Source organism: Rosa chinensis, chromosome 4 (genome assembly GCF_002994745.2).
Source record: "Rosa chinensis cultivar Old Blush chromosome 4, RchiOBHm-V2, whole genome shotgun sequence".
In the NCBI taxonomy this organism is placed as follows: domain Eukaryota; kingdom Viridiplantae; phylum Streptophyta; class Magnoliopsida; order Rosales; family Rosaceae; genus Rosa; species Rosa chinensis.
Genome location: NC_037091.1, coordinates 9,160,470 through 9,182,092, shown reverse-complemented (window position 1 = coordinate 9,182,092; position 21,623 = coordinate 9,160,470). Strand labels below are relative to the sequence as shown.

At 37.6% G+C, this 21,623-nt stretch overlaps 1 protein-coding gene across 3 annotated transcripts; it reads right to left on the bottom strand.

The window, feature by feature from the left end:
- Nucleotides 1-15,281: 15,281 nt before the first annotated feature.
- LOC112197275 (probable methyltransferase PMT3) lies at nt 15,282-20,886 on the bottom strand. Of its 3 annotated transcripts, none has more exons than XM_024337894.2 (8): nt 20,676-20,886; nt 19,326-19,761; nt 19,022-19,186; nt 18,725-18,907; nt 17,599-18,193; nt 16,554-16,666; nt 16,213-16,433; nt 15,614-15,935 (listed from the first exon to the last, which is right to left on the bottom strand). In XM_024337894.2, exons 2-8 carry the CDS (start codon nt 19,602-19,604, stop codon nt 15,614-15,616), a joined length of 1,878 nt encoding a protein of 625 aa, XP_024193662.1. In that variant the 5' UTR covers nt 19,605-19,761; nt 20,676-20,886. The 3 variants fall into 3 exon arrangements, with proteins under 3 accessions (XP_024193663.1, XP_024193662.1, XP_040374111.1); XM_040518177.1 differs by lacking the exon at nt 20,676-20,886 and adding an exon at nt 20,428-20,619; XM_024337895.2 differs by lacking the exon at nt 20,676-20,886 and having other exon boundaries at nt 15,282-15,935; nt 19,326-19,604.
- Nucleotides 20,887-21,623: the final 737 nt, after the last annotated feature.

The window sequence follows — 21,623 nt, the reverse complement described above, 5'->3', positions numbered from 1 at the left end:
ACCTGGACATTTCTTCTAAGACTAACAATACAAATAAACAGAGCTAAAAATCTCTTATATATACACCATGAGGTAACAAGATAGCTACTAAACCGGAAACTGGCCATAAAATAGTTGGATCTAAACGCCGGATACTAACTAAGACATGACTTAAACACATGAAGGAAATGAATATTATGCTCTAACCACCTCCACCTCTGGAGTCTCGATCAGTGAATGCTCATGATAAGATGCAGATTAACCTCATCATCACAAATAGTCGTTGATGTGATATTGTAAGAGATGCAGCACGACCACGGCAAGTCACTGATCGGATCCCAATACTCATCAATAATACCCATTACCCAGGCTTGACCAGGAAAAAAAGAAATAAGAGCCACACAACTTGTTAGAGAAAAAGAAGATGGAATTATTTGTCTCACAGGGGCGGAGATGGAGGGTCCGATGGAAGGAAGAGCCATTATGAAGAAGGGAGGCTTGGTGACCACATGCAAGAAGCAAAGAAGGAAGAAGCATTCTAGGTTTTGTAATAAAACAAAGTTAATTGGTATTTTAGGGATACATATATTTTGTAGAAACTTCTGATATTATTTCGAGATGTTATTTAGATATTTATTGTAATCAGGGGTTTAGGCTTCATGTCCCCCATTGTATTTAACAATTTCATTAATAAAGGTTTGAGGGCAGCCGCACCAGCCATTCTTTAAAAAAATATATAAAAAAAAAGTTAATTAGTATTTTTCACACTGCACCTTTTTAAAAAAAAAAAAAACTCTTCTAAAAAACATTTATCAAAAAGTTATATTTTAAACCTCTTAATTACTAACAGTAATAAACAAATAAATGTATCGCTAGCCAAAACGAAATGCCTCATAATCAAGCTACGATAAACATTTGATTTAAACTACTAAATATATAGTCTCAATTATTTTTTGATCACTTCTTTGCAAACCAGACACTATAAAAATAGAGCAACTTTAATAGCTTCCATATAATTTTTGTATTGTAGGGTGTAAAAGTCAAATATTTAACCTCTTTTTCTTCTCCAATTCCAACAGATTTTCTATCTTACAGCAATCTAGCTCTAAAATCTCCATAATTCTTATTTAAAATTTTAGAGATTGATTTAAATTTAGGGAATTTGATTTTCTCTTTTCTCACTATCTCTAAAATGGAGATAGTTATAGGAAATTTGTTGGAGCAAAATAAAAAAAATCAAAATATGTCTCAGATATTAAGACCTCAGGTGTAACTAGTCTTATAAAACAATTAGAAAACAGTGATGGTTAGCTGGACCACTTTAGAAGAAAATAATATTTTCTTAATTCAATTCCAACAACCACTTAGATACATATATCCATTAGGAAACTGTCCAGAATAATTCCCAGACAAAACTACAAGGACTTCACTCGACACATTCAAAAGCCTTGACTTGAGGCGCAAATCCAGCAACTCCAAAACAAACATGTCTTTGCAATCACTCTCTTTTGAACTCAATTCTTCTAATCTTTCTTCCTTGGTCATTACAAAAGGGATCTGTATGGCCAAAGCAACATCCCCTCTCTCTAATTGAGGTCACATGTCTTTGTATATCCAAACTATGCTTTTATCATTTGAGAAAATTACCCTGCACTCCATTTCATATGTGGATGTTTAAGTTTTAACCCATCCTTCACTGTAATGCATCATAAGGTTTGTGGCACGACTTGAAACTTTGATGTGCTATGACTACTTAATTTGCCTTAATTGGGTTGTCAAAGTTAAGGTGGTGATGATGACCAAGTTTGAAGGAATTATGGCTCTTTGTTGAAGGTATAGGGTGTACTTTTTGATGGGGTAAGCACTCACCCCTTTGTTAATTCTTACGTACCAAGCTAGTTGAATCTTTTTTGAAGGGAAGATAAATACACTAATTAATTAGATAAATGATTACAATCCCAAACAATAAGAGTAAGAATTAATCAACTATGGTCAATGTAGTAAGACAAACTCCAAATTCCCTTTTTTTTTCTTTTTTTTTTAGAGAATGTAGGTGTCAATCCATTGATGAATATAGAAAATATTACATATGATAGCTCACCCAACAGAGAGCTAAGACAAGATTGAGCCATCCTTAGGGAGCCTTTAGAGGGCTAAACCCGAACTGGAACAGTAAAACAGGGCTACCTAAAATGCAAAATTATCCAACATCACCAGAAGTAACTAGTAACCTGACACTAAGGAAGGTTCTGGAATGAAACTAAGAACTAACCCTAGTATTATTCACTGAACCCTAAGATCACCCTTTACAGAGGAGGATCCTAAAGGACAATGCTAAAGGAAAAAATCTAAACAAATTAAACTAGATTTAAAACCCTAAACAGACTGGGCCCAAAACCATTCAAGCGCAGCCCCTAGACAACCCAACAAGAAGAAAGCCCAAGCAAGGCTAGCACTCCACCCTCTGACCCCGACCCATGTCGAGAGCAACCAGGACACCAGCTGCTGACTACCATCGCCACCTGCACCTCTTGGACACCCGCCTTCGCCTACACTTGCATACCTAGTGTGTGATCCAGATTAGATGACCACCAGACGATTGATGAGCAGCTGCCCTCGGCTAGCCAATCGAACCAGATCCATGAGGACCACGATGACCCAACCACTCCCGACTACACCACCTCCTCCACCTGCCCCCACCCCAAGTGCCCAACCACGCCTGCGCCACCAACTCACGAGCCTCAATGTAGGCTAGAATCGATCCAGCCAACATACTGATGCGTCGAGACACTTATTTCTCCCCTAACCCCCACCTCCCACCCCAGCAGGGATAGCAGATCAGTGCTGAGACTAGGAAGACCTGTCTGACGACGTCACCGTGGAGACTCGTCGTCGGACGGAGCACGAAAAATAGTGGAGGCTGCTTCTCGAGAAAGAGACGAGAAAGCAGCCCTAGACCTTCCTAAACGCCAAATTCATAACTTCTTGAAGATAATTACCATCAAAATGGAAATCCAAGATAATAATGTGATGTGGCTCCTACGAGCTAGCGGACTTTGTTTATGACATGGCATGAGTAAAGCCAAAAGAGCCACGTGATTATTTAACATGTTAGCTAATAAATTGATTAAATTTGAACGGCTCAAAGGCACATGTGATGAAATTAAAGTGAGGAGCCATAAATAATATAGAGCATATATGTTAGAGACGTAAAATAAAATAAAAATACAAATAAGTTTGTTGAAAATGCTCTAAAACAACCAAAAATTATGATTTTAAAATCATTTACTCATTAACGGTTCCTCCACAAAATCTTTTTGCATCCTCGAGGCAACTCTAATCGTCTCCCTTCTTCTGATGCAAAACCAAAAACATACATCTACATGTAAGTTAGCTCTATTTACTTTTTTTTTTAATTATTAATCTGCACCTTTCAATTCCTCTGATTCGAGTCTTGAGTTTCTAGTTTTATGACCTTGGATCCAAACCCTTTTGTTAACTACATTAACCATTTCTTTTTTCATCGACATTCTTTCCCCTTAAATAGTGCATATAATTGACAACTAACACAAATACAATGAAAAAACTAAGGCCCCGTTTGGATGGCAGGAAATCATGGTATGAAATGAGAATTAATTTCATTTTCCATTCAGATGTGCCGTTTGATTGTAATTACTAACTAGTGGATTCTGTGAAGATTTGGAACAAATGTGTGCAAGGTTTTGGTGGGGAAGTACTTTGGATAAGAGGAAGATTCATTGGAAGACTTGGAATGTTTTATGTAATCCTAGGAAAGTAGGAGGCTTAGGGTTTGGAAGTTTGTCCATGTTTAATTCGGCCATGCTAGCAAAACAGGCATGCGCGTTGTTACTAATCCATCTTCTCTTGTAGCTAGGATTTACAAGGCTAAATATTACCCGGATGATACTTTTTGGACAGCACCGACTCATGCGTCACCATCGTATTCATGGAGAAGTATTGTATCGACTAGAGAGACTTTGAAAACTAACTCCTACTGGCAGATTGGAGATGGTTCCAATGTGAGAGTTTATTCGGATTGTTGGATACCGGAATTACCCTTGGGAAGACCTAATGAAAGTCCTAAGTCCTAACTCAGTGGGAGTGGTACACACGGTTAATGAGTTAATTACTGAGACAGGTTATTGGAACATTCCTCTTTTACAAGATCTGTTTTCTCCGGAGGAAGTGGAGGTTGTTACAAGGATTCCCTTGAGTCGACGTGTAGTTAAAGATAGATTGGTATGGAAGTTGGCCAAGGACAGGGTGTTCTCGGTCAAATCTACATACAGCAGTTCAGTCCAAGCTTCTTCGAGCATTGTTCCTTTCGACCTTCCAGTGAATGGCAATTTCTGGCAAAAGTTTTGGAAGGTGAATACTCCTAACTCAGTCAAGATACATACGTGGAAGGTATGTCACGATATTATTCCTTCACTGGAAAGATTAGATTCACGGAGGTTTCAATTGGATTCACAGATTTGTGTTTTGTGTGAGGGTGGTCGAGAGACTACTTTGCATCTTTGCAAAGAATGCCCTTATTCTCAACTTGTTTTGCAATTGCATGGGGTGTTGAGACAGATTTGTTACAGTCCTCAAATTAAGGGTTTTGTTCTTGTCAAATGGCTGGAGTTTTGTGTACAATCTCTCTCGATACAAAATTTGGGTGTTTGGTTTGCTTCCTCTGGGAGATTTGGAGGGAAATAAACTGTCGGGTCGGGGAACAAAAGCGAGGTGAAGCGTGTGATGTTGTTTTGAAGGCAATGACTAGACTTCATGAATTCACATTCTACAATTCCACAGGGATTCGATCAAATCCTCAAAGGGTTCGGGGGGTGAAGTGGTTAGCTCCACCTATAGGTACCTTTAAAGTGAATGTGGATAGTGCCTTCCACCACATCACTAGGAAGGTTGGTATCGGGTTTGTAATCCGGAACTCGACTGGGCATATGGTGGCAGGAGGAGGTCGACCATTGGTTGGACTCACATCTGCCGAGCATGCCGAGCTTTTAGCATGTTTGATGGCTGTGGAGTTTTTACTCCACCAGGATATCAAGTCTGCTGTGTTGGAAACTGATGCGCTAATGGTGCAGCGCCAATTGATCAACCATGTTGGGAGTAACACCTCGTCTCTTGGTCGCTTGTACAACGACTTGGCAGCAATTTTGGCTGCAAACACCGATATTCATATCACATACAAGGGTAGGAATGCTATATGGTAGCCCATATCCTTGCTGCTCATGCATGCAGTGAGCCTCAAGATTTTCTCTTCTTTTCTACACCTTCTTTTCTTCAAGTTGCTATTGCAGCTGATGTTTGTTTGATGTAAGTTTCTTTTGTTTATCAATAAAGGGCTGACCTCCATTCATTCAAAAAAAAAAAAATTGAAAAGGAAATAAAAAATGAGATCTGACTGGAAATTGACTCCCTCATAAAGCCTGAATAGAATTACCTAGCCAGGGGTGATATTCTATTTCCATTTCCCACTATCAAAGACAAAATTACATTAATTATCTCTCTAAAATATTTATATTCCCCCACCAATATTTCTTATAAGTTAATGTCATATCTGTACTTTAATTAGAAAAAAGGCGTTATTGAAAATTATAATTTTATATTTCATTCTTATGACTTACCAAACACTACAATAAGACTAAAAAATTAATTCCAGAATTTAATTTTCAATAACATTCCAAACACCCATATGAAATATTAAAACATATTCCATTCTATATCGGTCTGGAAAGAAAAATAAATCATTTTCTTATTTTGACATTCCTGCTAACCAAATTGAGCCTAAAAGCTTCTAGACTATATACCTCAGATCCCATTGGAAAAAGTGCATTTACTAGTAGACAACCGAACGACGTTTACACAATAATTAAGTATTATCGCACTAGATGAAGGAACTAGCTAGTAAGTACATTAGTTCACAAAAGAGTGCAATTAGTGAAGTGATCCAAAACAGCTGTAAGCAGAAAATCGATTGACTTTGGTGGCAACTTCGTGAAAGAAGTCTTTTCCTGTTAATTTTGTTTCTAAATCCTTCTTCAACGTGAAAAGAAAAAAAACGAAAAAAGACGAGGATAGATTACTAACTTTGTTCGTCACAATCATCTACTACAGCCATGGAATGAGGAACAGATAAAAGCCCCCACAACATGGTTTGTCCCACAACATTTGTAATTAATTAACTTGAGTGGAGTGGAAGTTCATTTGGAACTAGGGTACTCAACTACTCATGATGGATCATGGATCATATTTGGCAAGGTTTTTATTTGGTTAGTTCGAATCGGTCACAACCATTGCCGACTTTTAAGTGTTAATAAAATTTAGTAAGTTGTGAGTGTACCATTTTCCAACTACAATAGCAACATAGCAACCTACCATCCTATATTTATGTCTACAACGGAAAACCTAATTGGATATCTAGTGAATACTATTAAATAGTGACCTACCTAATTTTGATTAATTGGAACGGTTTTATTTATAACACAATGGCAAAATCAAGGATTTGGCCAAAAAAAAAAAAAACTTTTATAAGAATATTTACTAGCCCCATTGCCTCATTTGAGTCATAAAAGGCTAAAAGCAACTTACTTCTTTTCTTTTGAGAATAATGTGGAAGGAAAAATGATTGGGTGATTCTAATTGGACCTCCACTTTTGCTATATGGACCTCAACACCATTATTTTTTTCTTAAACAGTCAATTTTGCCCATTTATTTTTAATGTTGTTATTATTTTTTTTTTCTTTTCTTTTTTTCATACATGTTTTACTCTCTCTCTCTCTCTCTCTCATCACTGGGAGTTGTTGAAGTGTGAAGCTGATGTTAAAAGCTGCTGGTACTAATATTTCTCTTTGTCATGTGTGCATGGAGAGTAATAATGTTGCAAACAATTAATCGCTTTCAGTTGCTTTTTCTTTTTCTTGGTTTGGTTTGGCTCCGGAGTTTCTTTCTGCTCCATTCTCTAAGAGCAACTCCAACAGATTTCCTATATTATGATTTTTCTCTACTTTAGGGAAAAATGAGCATCTTTTGGTCCAACAGATTCCCTATAACTATCTCTATTTTAGGGAAAGTGAGGAGAGAGAAAACCAAATTCCCTATATTTACAGCAAACTCCAAAATTTTAAAGAAGAATATGGAGATTTTATAGATTACTGTAAACTAGGGAATCTGTTGGAGTTGGAGAAGAAAAATAGGCTAAAGGTTTGACTTTTGCTTCTCTATAATACAAAAATTATAGGGAAGCTGTTGGAGTTGCTCTAATGATTCTATTTGAACTCTGCTATAGTTAATAAAATTTGACATTCTTTCCTAAAATGTACAGAAGAAAAAGGATAAGAAGGATGCAAATGGTGAAGATGGGAAGAGATAGCATTCTTGTTGGGAAGTCAGATTCATTATGTTGGACTTCCCTCCCTCTTTTTATTTTTTGTTTTGCAGTTCTTTAGAGGGATATAATAGTAATAAAAATTTTACAAAAATCAATGGAGGTCTATTTAGCAAATATAGAGGTCTGAATAGAGCCATCTAAAATGATTTTTAAAGAATACAAAAACATTGTGACATGATCAAAATCATGTCGTTGGATTTATTTTTCGTTATTGAGAAAACTAATTTAATAGTTTTAGGACATTACTTTAATTTTTCAATATGTCACCATCATTGTAAAGTAGGTGGAGTAATCGATATAACATTTTTTGTTAATGGATGCATATATGAATACATAGATGTAGTGAAGACTTTTACTGTTTTTCAATATTCTCTCGACACTCATTTAAATCTAGAGTTCAGGCGTCATATGACGTATTATGTTCAACATGCACCAAACCTCATAAAAACCCCATATTAAGGACAATCCATTGAATTCCCAAGATAGAGGACACTCAAACCAACCATATTGCTTTGTGACTTGCCAAACGGCAAGACAAATCTAGACATTGTAATTTCAAATTCCACATGTCATTGACAACAACGATCACATGGTGTCTTGAGAGAATTCAATTGAAAGGACATAAGAGAACAAAAAGGAAGGACAAAAAGAAACGAGAATGTGAGTAGCCCCTAAATGGAAGGGTCATGAAATCAAAATTGGGGTCCTGTATGTCCTATAGAATGGGGAAATTCAAGTCAACAACATGATAGATGTCCAGAAATGAAATGGTTGTCAATACAACATACATTAGACATTACACATGCAACACCCAGATCGATTGTGTTTCTGGCCTATGGGTCAATGCAGGAAGATAAATGACCAGGCAGAGACCATTATTGAACATAAAAAGCATGCATATTCACAAGTTTTCCCATCGATTTTTGTAAATTTTTTTAGTAAGGGTGATTGCACAGTTACCTTTATTTATTTGAAAAATTGAAATCATTCATCATCCTTCTTAATATATAAATTTATAAAGTTTTAACTAAATTGAAAAACCGTTTATTTATTTAATTTATAAATTTAAAATTTTAGCATTTCACTTTTAGGGATTTTTTTTTGAATGAAAATCAACATTTATATTCATCACAAGTCAGAATAGGCCGTTACATACCATTCCGCTGTCATTTAAGACCATAGACAGACAAGAAGTTAGTGGTAGTACCCACAGGTGGTACATACATATAGTCCTACTCATTATACATAAATACGTAGAAATAGTGGATATACTCCTTCGGTGCTACTAATACAAGGAATTATTGTAAATAGATAAACTAAAAACATAGAGATGGGCCTAGGGCAAAAACACCTCAGCCCAAAGTAGAAAGCCCTATAGGGCAACCCAAGAGAAGCAGCCCAACTCAAGGCCCAGCAAAAACTGGTTGACCCAACCCTGACCACGTCTCCTTCACCCATTTGCCGCCTGTACTGGCCGGTGTAGTTCCTCCATACGTCCTCCGCTGCAAAACCAGGGTCACGCCGCTTTGCACTGCCAAGAGACAAAGCCACAGAGCCACGAACCATCGCCGAAGCAGGCCCTGACACGAGCCTCCCGCGAGCCATCCGCGCCGCTTCAGCATTCGCACCGCTGCTGAGAAGTTCCAAATCCACATCGCCGATGGATCTGGAAAACCTCAATGAGCGCCGTCCCGTACAGAAAAAACAAACAACCACACCCAGAGGAGGCGCTCGAATTCGCCAACCAATCTGCTAATACCCCGAGCCAAAAACCCCTCTCCTGCCCTCCCAAGCAATAGCCTTCTAGCTCCCATTCGGCAGCGCCTCGTTATCGGCAAGGCGAACCCAAACTGACCCCAAGCCGCCACCGGATGAGCAGAAATTCTTCAAACCCTAGACCAAAAGAATCCTGGTTTTTTGGAGTAGGAAAAAAAATTGAATCCCAAAATTTTGAATATGATGTCTCACTTTTAGGGAAATTATATCTAAGTAATCTGACTATATGTATTTGTCTATAACGTTTTATCAGTTTGGACTTTGGATAACCAATGAGTTTCTAATTGTTTGAACCTAGGAATTTTGAGCGAACACTAATATGACTGAAATTTTGTAAATGAGAGGAATCACATAGAGACAATGAACAATTTCAATTATTGAAATTCATCGCGTGGAGACAATTACTAGCTTGCATTGGCCCTCCACATTGATTTTTTTTTTTGAGGGCAACAGCTGACTGATCCATTGATGGTAAATTATATGACCTCACTCGGTCAAGCATGAAGGGTACAAACATCCCTCATATTACAATGCATGCTCTAGAAGAGTACTAAATCCGAAGAAATCTAAAAAAACTAAAGATCAAACTGACTGCACAAGCAGTCAGACTAAAACCCAAAGGGAATGCAAAAACTAAAACCTGAAAGAAACTGACAACTAAATTTATTCTGACATAATCCTAAATCTCCACATCTACCTTGATTAGCTTGGGGCCTAAGACCATCTTGGTGTACCCCTCCACCAGTCAAAACAGTGAGCAGCCTGGATCTAGGATCATGTTGAGTCCAGCCCACAGCAAGCTTACCAAAAGGCCTGGCCCAATTTCAGCCCAAAACAGAAAGAGGAGGGAAAGTGGGCTGAAGCCCAAAAGCCCAGCCCAACTCCCACTGCCCTCACTCTGAGATTGGACCAGAGAGCACCGGAAACCTAGAAGGCTCGCCGAAGCCGCTACTACCCTGCACACCCAACCTCTACCCTACCAACATCTCCGGCGGTCGACCTTGCTCTTCAGCCATTGGAAGAATTCAACGGAGTGCTCACCAAACCTCGCCGACAATCAAGTCCGCCGCTAAGCCTCGACCCGACTTCACTCCCAAATCCGCTGCACAAATCCGATCACCACCACCAGTCGACGTTTGCTGCGACTGTAAGCGCACCAATCCAGAACCCGACGTCGATACCAATCCGACCTCTGTGCGACAAAGCTCTACCTCTGAGCCGCGACCTTGGCCTCTCCACCACAAATCGACGGAAGAAGTCTTCCCCGCCTGCTCTACAGAACCAAGAAGGTGACGCCGAGCATCAAAAGCAAGCGGACGAAGCCGCCGCCCTGCTTCACGAAACTAGGGTTTCTGAATGTATCTCCGTGAAAAGTGGAGCACTGTGATAAGAAAAAATAAGAATTTTTGATGGCCCTCCATGTAGATTGTTTTGACTAATAAAGGTAAAAGTAGAGCATATATACACTTCTCTTTTGGTAAATGAAATTCAGTCTAATATCGAATTTTGCATTATATTTCATTTTCATGGATGATTGGATTTGGATCTGTTTTATGCTATTAGCTACTTTGTTGATCGTTCACCATACAGCAACCAGCTCTCAAAGGCATCTGGCTGGTTGTGAGCTGGCCCCATTATCGATTTATACACATGACAATCGACATGGATGTGTGTCAAGGATTCGAGCGGATAGATTCGAGAATCCAACCAAATAAAGAAGAGAATGCAATAAGAAATACAATTCAAAATATTTGACAGGACCGGAATGAGTGATTCAAGAAATTTGTGCGACTTAACTTGCTGCATGTAAATCTAGGATTCATCTGTTTGTAAGTAGATTAATTTCATGCCGGGCCTGATCTCGACCTAGTCTATAACTGTTGGGAGCTGGTCGACTATACCGATACATAATTAAACCCAGCCTCACTTCCTCTGCCGCGACACATCCAACTCTCAATCGGGGAAAAACCTTGTTTTTCTGAGGGATCTGCTTAGCCACCACGTTTCGATCCTCAGTGTGGATTAATATGAATGACAAGTTCACAGTTCCACTTTCTGCATGCAATCCATTTCTAGTTCGTTATATGACTTATATCATGGTAGAGAGAATTTCGAAACAAAGAGCAATCATCTTGTTTATGCTTCCGCCAACAACTTTAACACTGATCTTCATCTTCAATCAAAGGTGCATATATAAGTACGTCGTAATCCTATAATTTTAATGATTGTCATTTTGGTCAGGTGTATCCCTTCCTTTTGGCATGGTAGGGACTGTATCATTTGAATTGTCGAACCTAGCACGATTCTACTTTCTATAGTGAGTGTTAATCATTGTAAACCAAGACCTGAATGTTCACTATACAACCCAATAACCTTTACATGAAATTACATGAATCATTAATCATCACATTATATTTCTTCTTCTTTATCAATGAGACTCCCACACTTCAACTAGTGATACTCTCTAGTGGTTTACCAAAGCCTGATTTGCGTGTGGTAAGAGACTGTTAGATTGTCTGGAATAGAGATCGAAGGAAATCTAATATTATATGACACGGCCCTTTCAGGTCGAAACAGTGTTGGACAGTGTAAAATGAGATGACAATGGTTTAGCGTTGCATGCAATAACTCCAGATCGATGTTGACACAGGAGCCATCTTGATGCAAAGGCTTTGCAAATAGGGAAGCAGTGGCTACAACAATCTCCTTCCTGAAGGTGACATTCTACAGTCGGTCTCGATCACCCCGCGTGGAGTGTGGACATAGGAAGACAGCTCCAATAATTTTATTGACGTCTATGACATCTTCCTTGACTCTGATTGAGACTCTGCGTTTTTGGCCTAGTTTAGCCGGAACATATATGGTAATCTTTACTTTTTGTGCTCGGATTTATTACCTAAATTGTTACTTTTGCTTAGATAATATACCTACTTGCCACACAGGAGCAGAGATTGACTTGCTATTGCACTGATTGATTTGTCAGAAGATCAACAGGTTTTTAGCCTTAAACAAGTAGAATAAGCACTATGTTTTCTATTATATATTCTTCAGTATACACTGTTTTTTCAAGTAATTCAGGTTATTTGTAACCCGTTGACCCTCTGAACTCCTTTTTAGAATCTACAATTGCAAAACGAAAAGGAGAACTAGCTAGAACTAGAAGTTCCCCAAACCGGAAAGCCCTCGTGGACTAGACGACTACTAGATGAGAAATTGTTGTGTTAAAAATCAGGTATAACGTTATGTGATTTGTAATGGTTATATATTCCTTCTACTTTGTAAAGATAGTACTCAAAACGTACTCATATCAAGAAATCAACAAGTTATTAAAGGAAAGTATGCTTGCTGCCAATGTATGCATATTATCCTCAACTTGGAACGGTACATATGTTAATAAATAATCTATACGAGTTAATGGTTTTCTTTCTATGCTAATAAAGAATGTATCTTATGTAATTTCACCAGTTGATGGTTTTCTTTTCTCACTTAGGGAAGAGGCAGATGATCTATGTTGAGCACTAGAGCAGAACGAGGACAAGTCATATGTTAATAAATAATCTATACCAGTTGATGGTTTGTCATTCCATGGTACTGATGGCCTTTAAAGATGGAAAAATGGAAAATCCTATGACGTAAATTTTCTCAGTCGGGTATCGAGGAAAATAGAAGATGTTCTAGACATGGATTATATTCTGTCTAGTTTTGAGACAAGTACTACCTTTCAAAGAATATATACTTATATAGATAATAGATAGATGGTCTGTTTGCTATGACTAAATAAGTTGGGTGGTATATCGATCTGCAGCGTGTTTGCGACAAATTCTGTACTGATACTTGTACTCTCTGTTACTGTTTGGAAAGAAAACATCAAATTCTTTTTTGATCAAAGGTATTGTAATAAACCTCTCTTCACTCTTCAGATTTAATTAGGGATCAAAGAAAATATATATACTGATCCCGAAATATAAATTTAATTGTCACACATTTTGCAAATCATGATGATTCTCTCTCGAGATTATGACCACTACTGATCCTAGGGCTGGTACAAATGACTGAATCTGAGACTAGTGAATCATTAGGTGACTGCTACCTATTCTAAAATTTGCACTGAAATCAAGGGCAAGAAACTAAGAATCAATGCAATGTAAACCCAGAATAAATAACAATGAGCACAAGTGTTCACAACTCTTTGGTTTGATATTTGAACCAACAAAAACAAGATTTTTGCAGTAGGCTAAGGCAAAGAAAAATTATAAAAGAATTGAGGTACTGTACAGAGAACATAAACTGTTTGACAATTGCCAATTGGTGAAACAAAATCATGCCTGGTGAATATCGTAGATAGCTGCATTTGTGCTTCTAATTAAAATCAAATTCCACGCTCTTCATCCAGTTCTCAAAGTCTCCAGTTTCCTATGCATACTATAAAAAGCTATAAAAGAGTTCAAATATAAGCGCTGGCCAGTATTAAGAACAACAGAAGCAAATGATAAAAACCTATAAATTTGACAAGAACTTTTGGTACAGCTATTGGCCAAAAGTAAAACTTTAAGAAGCTAGCTATTTTAAGAACAGTAGCACTAGGCATGTTTGGACCTGGTCGATCACCAGTAGTTTAACACTTTTCAAAAGCAACTTATTAGTTAACTAGTAAAAAATGACTCTTCTTAATGCATGGCAGTATTTATAGAATCGATGATTGACAGCCACCGGATCGGTCTGTTTGATGAAGAACGAAATGGTGGCAGCCAATGCTCAGATTTTAAGCTCAATTCGCTTCTCATTTTAACAACTCTTTCACTCCACCATTCACTGCTTTCACAAGAGCTGTGCAGATTTGTTAACAGTACTGTTTGAGCTGAGCCTGGGAAGGATATTTAACCAAATGACCACCCTTTTTGTGATCGTCGAACTCAATGAAATGATGCATTGATAGGCTAAATTCATCCATACAAAAAGTGTATAATATTTAGAATTCTGCAAACTATTGACTATAGATCACTCCAAGGTAGCATGCTTCCCTCTAAAATCCTGCATTCCAAAAAAAAAGGTTCAAACAAGTAGAGAGACTCGACCAGTTCCAAGAGGTCAACATTTATTTGGTAAGTGAAAAACTTCCATTCGTACACTTCGTTCATCAATCTTATAGGCAACTAGGCTATAGTTGTGGCTTATAATCCAACAAATGAATTCATACTATTGATCATCCTATCCAAATTGGCAAGTCCACTGACAACAACCAAAGCAGAAGACTTGAAGATATATGGTCAGCAATTTGATGGCCATAATTGGAGATAATTACATTCATTGGCACTTCATATAATTTTTTTTTTCACTAATACAAGTAAAAGTAGAGCATAAAACTTCTGTCTTTGGTGAATGAAATTCATAATAAAGGTCGAATATCGAATTCTGCTTTATATTTCATGGATGACTGTATCTGTCTTTATGTTACTGGCTGGTAGCTACTTTGTTCATTGTTCTCCATACAGGAACAACCTCTCATGGGAATCTGGCTGTGAGTTGGCCCCAATGTCTTACACATGACAATCGACATGGATGTGTCAAGGACTCGAGTGGATAATTGGATATAGATTCGACAATCCAACCAAATGAAAAAGAGAATCCAATAAGAATGCAATTCAAAACATTCAACAGGATTGGAATGAATGATTGCCAGCAAAATTGAATGAAATGGTTCAAAAAAATTGTGCGACTTGCTGAGTATGTAGATCTTGAGTTCGTTTACGGCAAATTAATGTACTGATACATCAAGTGAACTTGTTCTTGAAAAGTATCCTAGAACTTTGAGTAAATCTTATGGTAAACCTATAAATGTGATTTGCCAAGCAGAATTACATGGGAACATGGAAGAAAGAAGGAACAAGAAATGGGATGAGATTTTCGGTCAGGCTATCATTTGGGTTGACCAAGGAATAACCAGCAAACCAATGATGGGAGTTTAATTAGTGTTCGTGATGTTCTAGAAATTTACAGGAGTACGTACTATTGTCAAAACTAATCATATGAAACAGACTAGGGGCATATAAACTGCAATACAAAAAGTCAGATACAAAGGCTGGAAATGGATTTAGCAATTCAGATTAATAATTCTGAAGCCACAAATATACGTACTTCAGCAGTACATCTTCTATGATTTAATTAATGAATAGCAAAGCAGGCTAAGTAGCTTACACAACATCCCATACAGAGGGGGGCAATGGAAGAGCCGACTATAGATGTAATTACTTCAATGCTTTAATAATTAAATTGATATAACAACAGAACATCGAGGATATATAGAACTCAATAAATAAATAAAAAGTATGTAATCACTTGATGCTACAAAATTTACTGTTACTAGATCACTGCTCTGGGACATGCTTCTAATCCCTTGAGGCAGCAGATAAATAATGAGATATAGGGACAGAAGAGGCAGTTTCCTATTCTGAATCCCTGAGGCTGTCACTTGTCAGCCATATTTTCTTTTGGATTATAAGTACAACGTCATCTCCATCCTGGTCGGAATCTGAACTGGAGTCGGTTTGTGCCACTACTTCCCAGTGCAGTGCTGGTAGATATTTCTTAACTAAATCAACCACCGACTGTTTGTCACGGATAATTATAAATCCAGTTGGCCTGAGTATGCGATCCATCTCAAGCAACAGATCCTCAGCACTGCATTCTTTCTTTTCCAAGTCAGAGAAGACAGTCCAAGCATGGAGTAAATCATAAGTACGGGGGTATGTTGAATAGGCTTCACACCTGTCACAGTAGAGATCCAGTCAATCACAGTATAAACAATCTCAATGTCCCTTTATCCTACAATCTCGAAGCCATGATATTGACCAAAAGCATAGATGATAACAGACATTGTTAGCCAAAGCTTTCAATCATCATTTGCTGCTTCTGCATTACCAGATTATGATATTTCTCTAACTGGAATTATATTGATTGTTAAGTTTATAAAGAAATAATATAAATCACTTGTTTCAGTACAAAATGAAATGCTTTATGTATACCAGTCACTTGAGTTACATACCAGCTGTGAATACTGCCTATAAGGCCTCTGTCGTATATCAGCTTTAGTGTGTTTGGTCCATCTTCAGGGACGACATTCATCACCCAAACATCCTTGTCCTTCAGAGCAGCTGCAAATGATCCCATGTGTGCTTTCATATCCATCACATTCCTCAGAGTGTTTGATTCAATCTTTGGACTCAAGAGATTCCAATAATTCTCAACTCGATGCCGCCAAAGTTCCTGCACATAAAGAGCAATACCAAAACAATGAATTCAATTGTTACTGAATGATCCATCCAAGAAGCAAAGACCGCCAAATAATAATTTGAAACATGCAAATACATGCTGCAACTTAATTACCATGTCCTTTTCAAACATTTCATTTGAATAGCCAAAATCAGTAAGTCGAGGAGGAGGAGTTGTCAATCTAGCTGGCCAGGGAGCCAATCCACTCCCCTTTTCTCTATGGTCATCTGATTATGCCAAACAAACATTAGTTAGCAGAGAGATTCATGGCCAGGTTAGAATTACTCAACCGAGGCATTGCTATGAATTTTGAATGATTTTCTTTAAATAGTTGACAAGCAATTCACTAATAGTCAGCAATCACAGCCTGAAAATATCTTGATGGGAAGGGATAATTTTCATATACATCTACGAATAACCTGGAAAGCAGAACATATTGTCACAGTCAAAAGTAGGTCATGCAGAGATATGACCATGAAATGTCACACTGAACTGATCTAACCAGACATTTATTGGCACATGTTGTTGGGCAACTGAGATGCAGAGCCATAGAAGACTCAAGTATTAGCAGAATATTTGAGATCAAAATTCACAACAATCATCTCTTGGAAACAAAGACCAATCTCAACAAATAACAATAGAAAAGATGCAAACATCAGAATAAAACAGTAAAACATAAAAAACAAAAACTTATATGGTGCCAGTGAAAAACTAACAAATAAACTTGCTTCCCACCTTCTGTTGTCAAGACTCTGGATATCTAACACAAGGGAATTGATATGCATTCCATTCCTAATTTCTTCTTCAAGAAACTTCGATGTTGGTATTGTCTAGTTTGGCATATAATTCTTTCATTTTGAAACGAAACAGATTTTATGATTAAAATAATAATGCAAAAAAATATGGACAAGAGGTCCACATCAGAGAAAAGCAGTAGAATAATAAAAAACTTATATCAACTAGGATTGACAGAGCCCACCATATGAAAGAATGCAAGAAAGACTTTAGTCTTTGAAGGCTGCCAGAACAATCAAACTAATAGCAATATTTTAAAATCTCCTTAAATTGCCAAATGATATTGCTTTATCTAATAATACCAGTTCAATTCAAATGACTGTCTAATGATGATAAAAGCAACACATGAGAAGGAATCACTTACGATCAGAGTACGGTGAGATGCAAGCTTCCATTGGCACACCCCAGATTGCATCTGGATCATCATCAGATCGGCAGAGAGGAGGTTGAGTGCCAGGTTCTCTTTGTATATAACAGTCATTTGTTAGTGGTTTCTGCCAAATGACAGTTTGGTTCCTTTTTGCAGCTATTCTCCAACACATGCGTTCCACAAGGGCACTCATCTCTTTCCATATTTTGAGATCTTCCTCATCCTGTGCATATGCTTCTGGAGATGAGTACGCAAAGTAGCCTCCTGGCCTGAGCAACCTATCTAGCTCAAGAAGAAGGATCCCATCTCTTTGGAGCCAATCAATTCTACAACGGGAACAGTGAGCAAGTTCAAAAGATCTGCTTGGGTAAGGAAGCCTTTTGGTCCCTAGAACACCAAGATATGCTGGAATTCCTCTTTCCAAAGCAAATTGGATTTGATTTTGATGCACATCATTGGGTGCTAAGGACATTGTTATAATATCAGATGACAGAAGATAGCCTCCAAAACTTGCAACTCCACAGCCAACGTCAAAAACTGTACGTAACCTGCCTTCATTGTTTAGATTGTTCTTTGTAAAGTTGAGCATCTGCCAATTGAAGACAACATTTAGATTGCTTCATTTAACAATACAGTGATAAATGTAAAGTAACTGTATTCCCAAAATAGAGATACAAGCACTGTAGTCTCAACCCATAAGAAATGGTTATGTAGAAGAATGCAAAATCCTATAAAATACTGCAAAAGCATAAAAATCTTTGAAGACAATGTCATTCAAGGATAAGTGATGCAGAATACAGTTTTTTCATTTATGCGTTGTATACTTCAAGCTCAGTGTACTAAGGTATTGCTATTTTACTTGTCTAAGGTATGGAAAATACTTGATGACTGAATAAACAGTTATAATTGAATCTTGGTTACCCCTAGTGCTATGCTTGCTGCCTCCCCAGTATATCACTCCCCCATCCCTAATTTCTTCTATTTATTCTCTCTGAAACACTAATCCCCTTTCAAAGTTCCCCTTGTCTTCTAAATCCCTCCAAAACTATATTCTGTCAATTAGTGCTATACGCCTACACCATCCTTTTTGGCAAAGACAGTTTCGAGGAAGCAATCTTACATTTGCAATTGAAGCAATATACTTATCAGCTCCATAGTGAAAATGTGTGCCTCCCCCAGGAAAACTAATCTTGTCACCTTTTTCAACCATCCAGTTCTGGTCGGATTTCTCATGTGCAAGGTGAGTATGAGGTATATTTGCTTTCCATACTTCATCTCTGCTCTGGGGCCATTTGATTGGGACCTGCAATATCAAGATAACAAAAGGAGTGTTTACTATATCAACTGGGGAATAAGAGATAACCGCAACAACAAGAAGGCATTTACACCAGTGTTACCACTCAGCTTTAGTACATACCTTGTACCCTATTGGAGGAGGAATCAAGCAATTGTATCGCCTTTCTGGAGAAGGACAATGCCTCTCATAGTGCTCCATCAAAGACAGGTCCAACTTCAGTCTCATTTGATATATGAGATTTCTGTCCAAGCAAGGGATAAGTTCCGAATGGCGATCATCACAAACCTTGAAAAAAAAAATTCATCAGCAGACAAATTTAGAAGGATACCTTCAGATACATTCTTACTTTTTCTTAATAAGATGGCTTGGAGTAAAAAGAGAGAAGAAGGTGCTGGAATGGAATCCAAGTTAAGCTAGAACTCACCGGGAAGCTCTTCACTGTAACATCATCATCTCCATCTTCCTGCCCATACTTTGTTGAAGATTCATCCAGCTTGCCATCGGTATCATCATCCCCACCCAAATAAGATGAACCAAGCTTTCTCAAAGATCTACTGCCATATTCTAGAGCTGATGCACCATGACTTTGAGAGCCAAAGATGGAACCATAATACCCATACAGGAAAACAAGAAAGAGTGCCAAAACACACAGAATGGTGATCACGCGCTTCTTTTGGGCTGGATCAGATCTTCCCCTCATCATTTATGTAGTCTTCAAGTACTTCAAATGATAATGAAAATTATACTTTTGTGAAGTACTTAAAGATTGCAATGCCCAGTGTTGCCTTTCCAAAGTCCTAATATGAAGACAATGCTACAAATTCCCTTGAAGAATCATCAGATTAGATACAGTGAACAACCTGTGAAGTATTACAAAAGAACACCATCAAACTCACGGCACAAATGAGCAGAATATGAGGTGTTAGCTTTTCTATAGAAAGCGAACTCAGAGTGGAATCCTGAAGATATAATATGAAATATATTGATGTACCAATTAAGAACAACCAAAAGTAAAATTCTGCTCATTCTTGGCAATCAAATCGTTCAGAGTGGAATCATACTTGAGCAGTCAAGTGACTATATGCATAAAAAAATTTGGATCCTACCGGTCAACCACTAAGATACCTCTCCCCAGTCCCAACCAATTCCACATCTGACCAATTCAGAAAGGCAAAGACAGTATGGATATAAAAAGATCAACCACCGGTACACGAAAAACAAAAGTTTCTTAGTTAACAGCTCTGCGTACTTGCTCAAGTAAACAAGCACCTATGCAAAACCAGCTGGCAGAATATAGCACTGTGAAACTGAATCGAAAGTTGCTAATTTGCCTCATAATATTTCGAACATCCAATCAAAAGCTACTTGATGCTAGTCAGGTACAATAGTATACAGTAAATCAGCAACCAAGCAAGGGAAGTGATTGATCCAAATAAGGAATGGAATCAAATTGCAAATGGGAATGAATGTTCATACTTTGAATTGAAATGATAGCTCTGTAACCCACTAAGTAAAGTTGAACTCACAGATCTGTGAAAAAGACCCAGCGAACAAGATCACCTTTTTTTTTAGCATAACAGAAAAGAAGGTATCAAGAACCACTAACCCATTCACCACACAAAAACAAAGTAGCAAACTTTAAACTCACTAAGCAATCAAACCCACATCACTAAAGCATCAAAGCCACCAAATGAACCAAACCCAGTATGCAAGTTAAGTCAGATCCGGCAAAAGTTGAAAACTTTGAGCAAAAGAAGTAGAGGAGGGAGCTTACTGATGAAGTTGTGGATCGAATAAGGAGGTCCATAAAAAAAGCCCGGGTTTTGTGTGAGAGGATCCAAGCGAGGCTATGGTACTTCTATAAAAGGAAAGGGAAGGACCCAAAGAGACAAGCAGAGAGGTCAGATCTCAAGAGTGTTTCTATATTTGATTCGAGTCTGAAGAGTTTCTTGTGCCTCTGTACTGTTACATCGAGGTTGATATGGTCCTTATGCACATCCCATTGCTTTTTGTCACCATTCCATTATTATATGCATAGCTAACTTTGAGGTGGATAATAGGTTAAAAAAATGTTGTGGACTTTGAACTAACATTTTAGGGGTAATGTTGAAACGTAGAATCTTCATTACAGGTATTTCAATGAAATGATATTCATATTTTTTCAACATCTATTCTCGTGTTTACCTCCTCCTTTGTTTTTTTCCTTTCTAGATTAATAAGTAAAGGGAGGTTCTATTCATACCTCTCAAAATTAGTATGTAGACCTCTTTTTTTTTTTAAGTAATAGTTGACTCATGTCAAATTACCAATAAAGACATTAATAAGAAAAAAAAATCTCTTCTCATCTCTACGAACAGTAATAGTCTTCAATTTGGAGAAAACTCCAATGTAAACCTTAAAATATATATCGCCAAACGTTATTTAATGTTATAGTCAAAATTTTCAGAATTTGACTTCCCTCGTAAAATGAATGATGAACTTCCAAAAAAAAAAATTGCTTTATCCAAGAACCCATAACTCCACTAAAGTTGTCCATCACCCATAATCCCCAGGATTCATGAGAAGTTATACCATGATCTAGGCCAAAAATAGCTACAGATTCATTCCACGCCATAAGACGCAAAACATAACTCCACATATAGGTCTCATATACAAAATCTAGAAGCAACATATTACAAAATACCTCATCACCCATATCAAACGAAATGATCACTGGCCTAAT